The sequence below is a fragment of the Sus scrofa genome, chromosome 10, assembly GCF_054392235.1.
Source record: "Sus scrofa isolate SSC_HxYL_T2T_F1_AM1 chromosome 10, Sscrofa_HxYL_maternal_Yorkshire_Landrace_v2.0, whole genome shotgun sequence".
Classification (NCBI taxonomy): Eukaryota; Metazoa; Chordata; class Mammalia; order Artiodactyla; family Suidae; genus Sus; species Sus scrofa.
In genome coordinates, this window is record NC_139392.1 from 20361580 (window position 1) to 20374630 (window position 13051).

General features: G+C 49.3%; 1 protein-coding gene across 2 annotated transcripts in view; it reads left to right on the plus strand.

Moving 5' to 3' along the window:
* The first annotated feature begins 4690 nt into the window (after positions 1 to 4690).
* Positions 4691 to 13051, plus strand: part of KIF26B (kinesin family member 26B) — a 510304-nt gene continuing 501943 nt past the window's right edge. For both annotated transcript variants that reach the window (XR_014817492.1, XM_021064467.2), the window contains exons 1-2: positions 4691 to 5196; positions 5977 to 6378. Coding sequence is in view for 1 of the 2 variants with exons in the window: in XM_021064467.2 (XP_020920126.2) it covers positions 5134 to 5196; positions 5977 to 6378 (465 nt within the window). In the remaining variant the exon portion in view is untranslated. The remainder of the gene's footprint in view (positions 5197 to 5976; positions 6379 to 13051) is intronic.

Sequence of the window (13051 nt, forward strand, 5' to 3'; positions counted from 1 at the left end):
AATTACAAGCTTGGCGACAACAATAACACAAACCTATTTAAAGTTGTTGGAGAGTGGCCAAAATAGGCAGAGACTAGCAGGGAGTCAAGGATTTTTCAGTCCTTGAAAGGAGTGACATGGGTTTTTTTCACTTTTTTTTTTTCTTTTCAGGGTCACATATGGAAGTTCTCAGGCTAGGGGTCAAATAAAAGCTGCCTCTGTCAGTCACAGCCACAGCCACACCAGGTTTGAGCTGCATCTATGACCTACACCAGAGATCATGGCACCACTGGATCCTTAACCCACTGAGGAAGGCCAGGGATCAAACCATGTCCTCATGGATATGAGTCAGGTTCATTACCACTGAGCCATGATGGGAACTCCCGACATGTTTTTTTCCAGTCCGCTGGGCATGCTGGCTATAATTCAAGATGAAAACTTACTGGTTTGAGGCATTACATGGTAGAGTTCAGGGCTGTAGCTGGAAAGGGAGGAGAAAAACCCTGGAAAGGAGAGAGCCAGCATGAGGCAGCCCTAATATCCATGTTCAATTTCCCTCAAATCATAGGCTTATACTTTTGGATTTTGCATACATGGAACACAAAGTCCTGGGGTAAGAGTATTTAGAAGTGAAAGACTTGAGCAGAGATTTCAGCTGCTATTCCTATAGGGGAGCAGAGCTTAGAATTTTAAGTTCTAAGTTAGAGGGGCCTGGCAAACATTTCAGACTTGTCATTGAAAATCCAGAAGGCCCATACTTTAGGGATAAAGAACAAGTTCCAGGACTAAGGAATTTTTTTCTGAGATCTAAGGGAAAAACATAAATAGAACTGCTCTAACAAAGCATAAAGCCAAGCCTCTGCAAGTTTAAGGTGACCCAAAACTAACTTCACTGCCTGCTGGAACAAAATCAATACTCTTCAAAAGAAGAGAACAGAATTTAGTGTCTCTATGATGTAATATCCACAGTATTTAGCATGTAGGTAACATTTACTGGATATGATAAGAAACAGAAAGATGTGATTCCCAATCAAGAGAAAAATCAGTTAGTAGAAAGTGACCTCCAGATGAGTCAGATGTTGGAATGTGCAGACAAGAAATTTAAAGCTGTCATTATAACTGTGTTCACTGATTGAAAGGAAAAAGAAACAGAAAAATGGTAAAATATATAAATACGTGTGTGTGTGTGTATATATATATAGTGAGAGAAAAGTACACTATCGTATGCTATCTGAATGAATTTATTGGAAAGGCTTGATGGAGACTGGAGACAGCAGAACTAAAGGTCAGTGAAATTAATAAAGGATCAGTGCAATCTGAAGAATAAAGGGGCAAAGATCGAAATAATTAACAGAGCCTCAGTAACTTATGGGATAATTCAAAGAGCATAAAAATATGCATGTAATTAGAGTCCCAGAAAGTGAGAATGGAGCAGGGGAAAAAAATTGAATAAATCATGGCTGTAATTTCCTCAAAGTTGGTGAAAAACTTAAGATCAAGCCACAGGTCCTAGAATTCAAACCACAAGCAGGATAAAAACATAAGAGAACCACATCCAGGAGCATCATAGCCAAATTGCTGAAAACCAATGGCAAAGAGAAAGATCCTCAAAGCATCCGGAGAAAAAGGACCCATCGTAAAGAGGGATTTCCCCTGAGAATTAATTTTGCCCTCTAATCAGAAGCAAGGAAGGCCAGAAGTCAAAGAGTGACATCTTTTCTTTTCTTTCTTTCCTTTTTTTTTTTGCTTTTTAGGGTCACACCCATGGCATATGGAAGTTTCTAGACTAAGGGTCGAACTGGAGCTGTGGCTGCCGGCCTACATCTCCGCCCTGGCAATGCCAGATCCAAGCCATGTCTGTGACCTACACTGCAGCTCACAGCAATGCCAGATCCTTAACCTACTGACGGGGCAAGGGATCAAACCCACATCCTCATGGATACTAGTCTGGTGTGTTATTGCTGAGCCACAATGGGAACTCCAATGAGTGACATCTTTAAAGGGTGGAAAGAAAAACAACTGTCAACCAAGAATTCGACATCCAGTTAAACTATTCTTCAAACACAAAGGTGACATTAAGACATTTTCAGATAAGCAGAAGCTGAGAGAATCTGTTGCCAGGAGCCCCTCAGTACAAGAAATGCTAAAGGAAGTTTTTCAGTCGGAAAGGAAATGACTCACTTGGAAAGTTGGCTCTATAGGAAAATAATGAAAAGTCCCTTAAATGGTAAAATTAGGTAAGTATAAAAAAACCTTACACATTTAAAACATTCCAGTTTCACTAAAAACATATTTTTAAAAGTAAAATTGGCAGGATTGTATTCTGGGTTTTATAGTGTTTGTAGATTATGAAGTATATCAAAATAGTAGCACAAAGGAGGGAGGCGAAATTATACAGTTGCAGGGTTATTACATTTTAGGTAAAGCGGCACAAAGTTAACCCTAAGTGGCCCATGATAAGTTAAAGATGCATATTATAATCCTTAAAGCTAAAAGGCCAACAGAAGGATGAAATCACAGAGGAACGAAAACTCAGTACACAGTAAACAGATCCGTACTCGCAGCAACATGAAGCTCAAAAACCTCAAACACAGAAGGCTACAGACTGCACTGATTTTATCAATTAAAACTTCAAGATCAGGCAAAACTAATTTATGGTGATTGAGCTGTGGTTGGGTATGAGGGCCAGGGATCACCTGGAAAAAGACAGGAAAGAACTTTCTGGAGCGATGGAAATCTACACCTTGATTGAAGTGGTGGCTTACTTGGGAGCGTACATTTGTCAAAATGAATACAATTGTATACCTAAAATTCGTGCATTTCACGGATTTTGGGTATACAATTTTACGTCCATTCTTAAAAAACCTCAAATCAAACCCTCTTGCAGGGCCTCCGATTGTCAACTTCGATCAACAGAGGGCGCTCCGAGCTCACCAAACACCCTTCGGAGCCCCAGCTACTTTGGGATGCAAATCAGACCACCTCTGGCCTTCTCGGTCTCCAAGGTGAATCTCGCAGCTCCCCTATGCTCTCGACACCTCACGTGCCCCCCTCCCCGGGGGGGGGGCTTCACTGGCGCGTCCATTTCACCTGGCACACACGCTGCTTTTCTGCAGATGAGCAGCGCGGAGCTAATGGCTGTGCTATTTTCCGCGGCACCTCGGCGGAATTCAGAGGTGGGGAACGCTGCTCAGAGGTGCACCTGGCCCCTCAGGTCTGCTCTTGATATGATCACTTTTAAATAGGAACTAGGAACGTAATGGGAACTTCCACACTATTATCGACATCTATGTTTTGACCTTCTTGCTTCGCCTTGGTGGCTGTGAAATATTCCCACGCAAGGGCTGCAGAGGGAGGGGTGGCTAGGTGTCAGCGCGGGGGAAGCAAGGAAGGAATTTTCCTGAGAAAGGCAAGCTGTCGGGGGCGTTGCCCCAGGGATCCAGCACCCTAGAATGTTGTCTTCCGGTCCCCTCCATACCTCAGAGGGAAACTGGAGAGTGGAAAACCCCAAGCATCCTTTGCGCCCTCGCCTACCCCCTCGGCCTGGTCCCTCGCCGGCGCAGAGATGCCATTACACCTCACGTGATCCCCACACCCGGCCGTGCTTCAAGAGGCGTCTCGCGGGGTGTTAATTAAAGGTCACAACAAAACAGACCTGCCGGCTCACCAGAAGAAATGTCCTCCAGGGATGAAAAATGACACCCTGGAGCAGCTCTATGTGGAGCCCGGCGTATGCTGGCTTCTTGCGCTCGGGGCGCTGCGCCGGGGGCCAAGGAGGGACCGAGGAGGGCTACGACCGTGTGCTCCCGGCCCCTGCGCGCTGGAAGACGAGAAGAGGAGGGCCGAGCGGACCCCGGGGCCAAGGCGAGGCCAAGGCCAGCTCGCTCACACCCCCTTTCAGGCCCGCGCCGTCCGTGCTGCGCGTGTGCAGCGTGGCTAGTCCCTCAGTTTCCCTGGCCAGCAGCAGCCCGCTTGCACCCCGGGCTCGCGCATCCCAGCCCTGGGCGGCTGGCCAGGCACGCGCACACCGGGGGCGCGAGCGGGCGGGGGGCGAAGGCCCCATTTTCCCGCTGCACTTGGGAGGGTGGTCCCCTGGCCGGCCGGGCTTGGTAGGGCAATTCCAGAAAAGGTTTGCAGGGCAGGTCTAGGAGAACAAAGGGCGGGGGGAGGACCCGGCATATTTGTGGACTTGTTTGTGACTCAATCCCTCTTGCACGGCGTTTCAAAGGCAGAACTGCAAGCCTTGCCAGGAAGAGAAAGAACTTGGGGGCGGGGAGGCTCGGGTGCATTTCTGTCCCGTCGCGCTCGCTCTGCGCTGCCCCCAGCTCCATGCAGTACTGTTTCATTAGAGCCCTGGACCCCGGCTCACCAGCAACTTCCCCCCCAGCCGGCAAGATTTACAACCCCTCCTCCCCCGGCTCTTCGCCTCGCAATGTCAGGCAGGAGCGCCGCAGCATAAAATGGATCCCGGCCGGCGTGGCGGCGGCAGCCAGGCGGCTGGCTCCCCGGCGGGGCCGCTGTTGGTGAGTCTCCGCGCTGCGCCCCGGCGCACACGCGCTCGCTGACCACGGACGGCAGCCGGGCCACGCCGCGCCCCTCTCTGCCCTCGCGCAACTGTCAGGCAAAACGAGCCGGCGGATATTGGCTCCTGGACGCGCCGAGGCTCCTCCCCATCTGGATCTTTATATTTTGGGAGAATTTCTTTGAACTCAGTTACCAAGCTCCGCGAAGGAGACAAGTTCCCATAGCCTGCTCGCCCGCGAAGGCGAGACGGGGGCTCGCCCATCTCCTGTGCAGCTGCTGTGTGCCCCGATTGTGCTCTTCTTTTGCGTCGTGGAGGAAAAGGACTCACTAGGCTAAGGAAAATGCCAGTTATCTGGATGTGACCGTGAAAAGACAACGTGTGAGACCGGAGGAGGCAGAAGAGGAGGAAGAGCATTATTTGAAGAGAAGAATAAACCAGGCACTCCAACCCTTCTGCAAATTAGTGTTGTTACTTCTGGGGTCCCTCTGCTTTTATCCCTCCCCCCCCAAGAAATCTTGACTCGAGGGCCAAGAGACAGACCCCGACGACTGGGCACCCTTCTGGGTTGGAAGACCTTTTGGATGTAGCGTTGGTGGAACATTTAGACCCTCGCTTCTGGAAAAGCCACCATGAATTCGGTAGCTGGGAATAAAGAGAGGCTTGCAGTCTCCACCAGGGGCAAGAAATACGGGGTAAGTTTTGACGGTATAAGGCGGAGACGCGTTATCTGCCTCATCCCAGCCCGAGTCCCCCTTCCTGGGTGACGAGCGGCCGGGGCAGGGCGGTCGGGGGCTCTCCTCCCGCTGCAGAGGCGCCTCGGCCCGGCCCTCCCGGCGTGCACGCGGAGGCGGGTCTGCCCGCGAGGACGCCGGCATGCTCCCCTTGCCCTCGGAATTTTTGCAGCCTTCTCGTTCTTTCCCTTTCCCACATCCCTAACTTTTGCAGCATTCCTGCACGTCCAAGGAGAGTTAAGCTGAATGAGAGGGTTTTGCATGAATTCTCTGTCGTTCTTAGGGATCGTTTTCCCGGAGCCAGGAGAACCTTTCATTTTACCTTCAGGATCAGGAGGGCTGTATCCTGAATGAATACAAATCCAGAAGTCACCCCCCACCCCCACTGATCCCTACCCCAGCATCTTCCAGGATCTTAAACGTGGGCTCCTGCTGGGCTGAGTGCTGGGTTCAAAAGCGCGGGGAGCTGAATCTGGTGGGCTCTCCTGCAGAAACCATTGAAAACCCATGAGCGAGTGAGTCCCTCTCCTCCTGATCCCAGCGCCCGGGAGCACCTGGGCGGCGGGGATTCACTTAAAGGCAATTAACCAGACAGGTGGAGGCAGTTTTGGCCGCAGGGCTCGGAGCGGACCCGAAGGCGCGGAACGCGCAGATCCTGCGGCCGGCGAGAGGGCGGCCCTGGGTCGGGGCGCCGGAGCCCAGCCCCCTGCGGCCCCTGACACCCGCGTGTCTCCCCCGCAGGTGAATGAAGTCGGCTCGCCCACCAAGCCCGCGGCGCCCTTTTCCCCCGAGAGCTGGTACCGGAAAGCCTACGAGGAGTCGCGCGCCGGGAGCCGGCCCACCCCCGAGGGCGCGGGCTCGGCGCTCGGTTCGTCCGGGACCCCGTCCCCCGGCTCGGGCACCTCGTCCCCGAGCTCCTTCACCGGCTCCCCGGGCCCCGCCTCCCCGGGCATTGGCACCAGCTCTCCCGGCTCCCTGGGCGGCTCGCCGGGTTTCGGCACCGGCTCCCCGGGCTCGGGCAGCGGCGGCGGCTCCTCCCCCGGCTCAGACCGCGGCGTCTGGTGCGAGAATTGCAACGCCCGCCTGGTGGAGCTGAAGAGGCAGGCTCTGAAGCTGCTCCTCCCCGGGCCCTTCCCGGGCAAGGTGAGCGCCGGAGGGGGCAGGGCGGGAGACGGGGCAGCGGCTGAGGACCTTGGCGGCCCCGCAACGGTTGGGCGCTTCGCCGCCGCCGCCTGGAGTGGGGGACCCGAGGCGCTGCGCGCTGCTCCGCCCCGTAGGGGGCGCTGGCTCGGCTGGGGCATCCCGCCCCGGGAGCTACCCCGCGCATCTCCCCCGCCAGGCTGCCCTTGGGCGCAGAGCTTGGATGCTGCGTCGGAGGTTCCAGGCCTCGCCGTCCACCCGGGCGGCTCCAGGTTATTGGTCTTGTCGCCCTCCACCCATCAGAGTGCCCTTTCTGTGCCTCCCTGTAGGCGCCGGGCCGCCCCTTTGGACCCACGCGGTGCTGCCTTTCCCCCCTCCCCCCAGACGGAGACCCCCTTTCCCCGCGTCCTCAGATCTTTGCCGCTTGGCAGGCCGGGGACATGCTGACACCAGCTACTGGGCTTCTTTCCTTTCTGCCGCCACGTTCGGTTTTTTCCTTCCCACCTGCATCCGTGATCCTTTACAAAAATGGGGGGGCTAGTAAAGCAGGCTGCTGTTTAGCTGTTGGCTTTTCCCATTGCTTGTTTGTGGTCTTTCCTTCCCAGGACCGCCAAGACAGAAACACATATTCCGAAAGCCAGCATTGCCCCTTAACCTCTGGGTGTCTGTCTGAGGAAGGTTAAGGGGTGTCTCGCTTCTGGGAGCGGGGCCACCACCTGGCCTGTTCCAGGACTGAGCACCTTGGTTCGTCCCTAGCAACCCTGCCAGCGTTGTGTGTGTCTGGAGCCCGCAGAGGGTAATACAATGCAATTGTATTTGCACTGTTGGGCCCAAGTACTATCAAATGATAATATTTACTCTTGTACTTCAAAGAGGCTTTATCAGGGGCGAGAAGGAAATATCCAGAAAACGGCGCGCATTGCAGCGGAGAATTCTGACACTGTTCAGTGGCATTTTCCGATTTCAGTGGCATTTCTGTGCGTTTTGAAATGAGATGTTGTGATTCTGAGTTGTGGAGTTGAGGAGTAACTACATCTGCTTGCCATTTCTGTTAATCCAAACACACACACACATTGATATTTTTGTAGGCCCGGGGTTAAATTAAACAAATACCCACAGAAGTGGTAAAATTTTAAATGTGGAAAATTGCCGCCGCCAAGAGACTGGTTTTATGAATTCCGAATTTATCTCAAGAATCATTAACCTGTGGATTGTTGTCAGTGCGCCGTTTTTGCAGTTTGATAATCTTTCAGGACCTCCCCCCCCCCCCCAGAATAAATCTCAGGGACTCTAAAAGCTTGGATCACCCTAGCATGCTCTAGCCTCCAATTTAATACTGTCTCTTCACTCACAGATTTATTCACTCTTTTGAGCATTTATCAATAGTCTTGGATTCTCTACTGCATTCAGGCAATAGTGTCGGGCACAGCAGTGAAATAACAGGTGCATGTAGTCCTCGTCCACGTGGAGCTTGTATTCTAACGGGATACAGACTTGAACCACAAAACGCACAATTTATAATTTCTTTCTGCTTTTGGTGACTGCTACAGAGGAAGAGCGTGGGGTGCTGTAAGCCTGTATAAACAGACTCAATCATCTGATAAATTGGGGAATCTTGGTTCTTAAAGATAGAACATCCGATTTTTGGCAATCCTGATAAGTTGCAGCCTACCAAGTTATTCTAGAACATTCTTGCTGACCTGTTCTTACAATAGCTTCTTTGTGTGGTTGAATGCTCCTTGTGTGCAGAGGTAAATTAAAATATACCCTTTTCATAAAAGGGGGGGGAGAAGTCTACAGGAAGAAGAAACACATGTTGAAACTTAAACGAGTCCATCATGTTTTGGAAGTCATGTGACAAAGTAGTGCTTTGGTTTTGTTGAAGCAGCCTGGAAAATTCATTCACTGGGCTGTAGGAGGCAGTTTGATATAATTTGCTTATTTTATTTACTTGATAAAATAAAAATGATGCTGGGACACTGATTCCATTGTCAGAGTGATGGCTCCAGAAGATGCTTTGACTCCCGAGGAACCGCAATGCGCTGCAGCCAACGTACGATGATCCAGGCACATTCAGAGAAGAGCTGTCCGTCTTGGGGACAGTCACATAGGGTCGCTTTAAGCACACACACAAATCTGCCTGGAGTTTGAGATGTGATGTAGCACTGTGAAACATGACATTTGGTGCAGGGGAGAGCACCAGATTTAGTCAGAAACACGCGTGAGGCATTCCCGCTGTGGTGTCTCTGGAGTGCTGCGACACAGGTTCAAGCCCTGGGCCGGCACAGTGGGTTAAAGATCCTGTGTTGTCACAGCTGCTGCGTCGTGCGTAGGTTGCTGCTGTGGTTCGATTCTTGGCCAGGGGTGGCCAAAAAAGAAAGAACTCAAAAGGGTCACTTGAATGACTTCATGGTTAGACATGACAGACGGGGCCATGACTTTCATTACAAACACTGTATCTGCCTGTGGGAACAATAAGTTTAGGATGTGTTTTTCTTTTTCAGGCATTGGTACCCTCAGATTAGGTAATGTTTCCATTATACCTTTGAAGGTTGCAATATTGTAACCAATCAAATGTCCTGTCCCTCCAGCACCAAGGATGGGGGGGGCACGTAACTCCACGCAGGGCCTTGCTTCTTCCCAGAGCCACATCTGTGAGCAAACTGTGGACCTCAGTAGCCCTCAGGCACAGAAGGCGTGAAGCTGCATTTGAACAAGAGAGGTCATTGTGACTCCAACATGTAGTTCACCTGGAAGAGGAAGGGTCTGGAAGATAAAGACATGTTTTTGAGGGGTAATTAGCAAAAATCATCTTTGTAATTCACTTACGATGCTTAACGGTAGCGGGGGACTCTTACATAGAGTGTCACGATCTGCGGCGCGGTACTAAGAGTCTCCCAGGTGGACATTTAAAAGTCCAAGGCAAGGGTTCCTGTTGTGGCTCAGCGATAACAGTCCCGACTAGAATCCACGAGGATGCCAGTTCGATCCCTGGCCTTGGTCAGTGGGTTAAGAATCTGGTGTTGCCATGAGCTGTGGTGTAGGTTGAAGACGTGGCTTGGATCTGGTGTTGCTGTGACTGTGGTGTAGGCTGACAGCTGCAACTCCAATTTGACCCCTAGCCTGAGAACTCCCATATGCTCTAGGTGCAGCCCTATAAAGACCCCCCCCCCCAAAGAAAAGATAGACGTCTAAGGCAGAATAGCACCTTTGGAACCTCATTATTACATTTGGCTTTAGTTCATTCTCTACCATTTATTTTGTGACGCTGAGTATATTAGTATTTCTCTGTGTTTTTAACATTCCCCTTAAATTCAGTAAGGAAAAAAATAAATCAGACTGTTAGCCTGTCATAAACATTATTTTCGAGAAGGTTTGAAAAGTGCTTTTCATCTTTAGAGAAAGACGTGTAGGTTGATTATTATTAACTAGACAAGATTCTGCAGGATTTATGTTTTACAGAATTTAGGGGTTTTCTTACAAAGCCTTATCCACTCTCAGATTCTGATTTTGTCAGCATATTTCCGAAATACTCTACTGCCATGTGGAGTCTCACTCTGTGCCCATCGGGGGTTAGCAAGCCCTGTTGAATCCCCCCCGGTTTTGTCTCTGGGACAGTTGGGGAAAGAGGGGTGGTGAAGTCCTGGTGAGCCCATGCGGGGCTGTCAGGCTGGTCCTAGGAGTTCGACAGTGGCTCTGGTGGCCTGAGGAGTGACCACTCTGTCTTGAGTACTCTCAGTATTAGTCACGTCCCCTGGAGAGTGAGGCTTCTTGGCAGAAGGTGACATGAACTTGGGGGTTTCTAGCTTAGGTAACCAGGTGGTTGGGGGTAGCGTTAACTGTTTCCGCTCCCCCATGCCCCCCCACACACCCCAGACTGGAAATGGGAGGAGATGCAGATGGTTGGGGGGGTGCTCAGAGAGAAAGGTGAAAATGGGTTTTGTTTTCCATGCATGGAGTTTGGGGTTTCCGGAAAGAGATAGAGAGTAGATGCAGATTTGGGGAGAAAAACAGGCTCTGGAAATGCACAAGGGGCACCTGTGAGCTCCAGTGACTCCTAGTGGTCCTCTGGGTCCTTCCTTTCAAATAGCAGATTGACCCGAGTGAGTCAAGATTTTTGCCTGGTGGCTGATTGTCAGCCCCTCAAATTGACTTTTATTCCTTCTGTCGGTAAAAAAAAAGGTACTGACTGCGTTTCTATCGTTTCTTTTCTAGAGCTGGTAAGTAGAAGTGGTCAGATACGACAACGACAAATGTGGCTTTGTAAAGTGCTGGGACTGGAAGTGAAATCGGGCCTTTGGCCCACGGCCGTGTTCCAGTGTGTAAATATAAAACCATTGCCTATCCATGGGCAAGAGCATCCTTCCTGTTTTATACACAGTTGAGGCACTGAGCCAGAAATAGGGGCCAGGGAACGAATCTCCCATTTTAGGGCTCTCCTAGATCATTTAGCTCTCTGGGACAGAAACTGTTCCATGGACGGTGTCAGCCCTGTGAAACAGCAGCCCCAAAGAATTCCCGGGAGTAAGGAGAAATGTTCTAGGTTGGCAAAAGGTTATCAGACATCTGCTCATTTCCATAAAAAGAAAATCTTTTTTTTTTTTTTTTTTTTTGGTCTTTTTGCTATTTCTTTGGGCTGCTCCCGCGACATATGGAGGTTCCCAGGCTAGGGGTTGAACCGGAGCTGTAGCCACTGGCCTACGCCAGAGCCACAGCAACGTGGGATCCGAGCCACGTCTGCAACCTACTCCACAGCTCACGGCAACGCCAGATCGTCAACCCACCGAGCAAGGGCAGGGACCGAACTCGCAACCTCATGGTTCCCAGTCGGATTCGTTAACCACTGCGCCACGACAGGAACTCCAAGAAAATCTTTTCAATCCAAATCATTTCAATAAAAGAAAATCTTCTTTTGTGTTAAAAAACAAAAACCAAACAGTCCAGAACTACATTCCTAGTTGAATTTTCCCTGGTCACATACTCTGGGTCCATTTATACCCCCCAAATATCAGGAAGATTAACCAGATATACTGAGAAGAGTGGCCAGAAAGCAGAGAGATGAAAGAAAGGAATGTGTCAGAGGGGTTTAAGAACACCAAACATGGACTCTAAATAGCCAGGGCCCAAGTAAGTCTAGACTTGGGTGTATATATATAATGCATATATATATACACACACACACACACACACGTGTGTGTGTGTGTGCACACGCACATATATACAATATATATTTTTTCGTGTATTTTCCTAGTTCCAGAAATAACTCCATTTAAAAGGTCCCCTAGAAGCCAATGTAAGACTCTTTATGAATAGATGCTGAATCTCAAGTAATTGAATTTGAATTAATAATTGAGACAATTCTGAAATCGTCTAAGAATGCGTGGCTGTTTTCAGAAAGCTTCATTTGAATCTTTTCCATTCGAGGTGTATTTTAGATAAGGGATCAGCTAATAGGTGATATCAGTAATGAAAAGGTCCTGTAGCATTTATCATTAAAACAGTTCTGGGGAGTTCCTGTCATGGCGCACTGGTAACAACCTGACTTGTATCCATGAGGATGTGGGTTCGATCCCTGGCCTTGCTCAGTGGGTTAAGGATCCGGCGTTGCCATGAACTGTGGTGTAGGTCACAGATGCACTTGGAACTGGCGTGGCTTTGGCTGTGGTGTAGGCTGGCAGCTGTGGCTCTGATTCAACTCCTAGGCTGAGAACCTCCATATGCTGTGGGTGCGGCCCTAAAAAGACACGTAAATAAGAGGGATGACCCTTGCTATCTTAAAAAAAAATTCTGAAATGTTCTAGGGATTATAAAAACATTCCCAATAGAGACACCGTGAGCAGTGATCTCTTCTTTAAGCCTTGGCAAGCTATGGAATACTGGCATCTTACTGTACCAGACTTTTAATTGTGAACCACCATGGTCAGTTTTTATAGTGATTTAATTCCCGTTGTAAAAATCCCCGGCCCGTAGTAACTTCTCCCACACTCACTGCAGATAGGATTATTGCATTAGAAATGTGATTTTTAAATGACTGGGGCTGCTAATTTGTCAGCCTTTGGAAGGATTAAGTCAATAAAATAGGCAACATCAGTTGCTCTTTGGCATTGGATCACAGATTGAACCATTCATCAGCGCATAGTAATGGGCGATGGCCATAACGATGAGTATAAATGGCCAGCAGTTACCGTCCTTCGTGCTAGACACTGTACTGAGATACGCACACACAGACATACGTGCACACACGTATATGTAAATATGTCTCATATATGTATACACAGATATATGTATGTGTATACATGTATGTATATTTATATACACATGCATTTCTATACATATGCATGTGTGCACATTTACACACACATGCATATATGTATACATGTATGTATATGCATGTGCATGTCTATACACACATGTATATTCATATACATATGCATGGGTATATATAACATGCATGTAAATATATAATACATATATACATATACGTGTATATTTATGTATATTATGTATACCTAAATACATAAACCTCAGGTAGCAAAATGGAGAAGAACTTGATTTCTTTACCGTGGAGTTCCAGGTGATTGACGTGGTTCAGGTCCCCAAAGGAAGCAGGAAGGAAGACGTAAGGACCAGAGAAATCCAAGCGTGCTCCTGCCTTGAGGTCATTGATGCTGTCCCA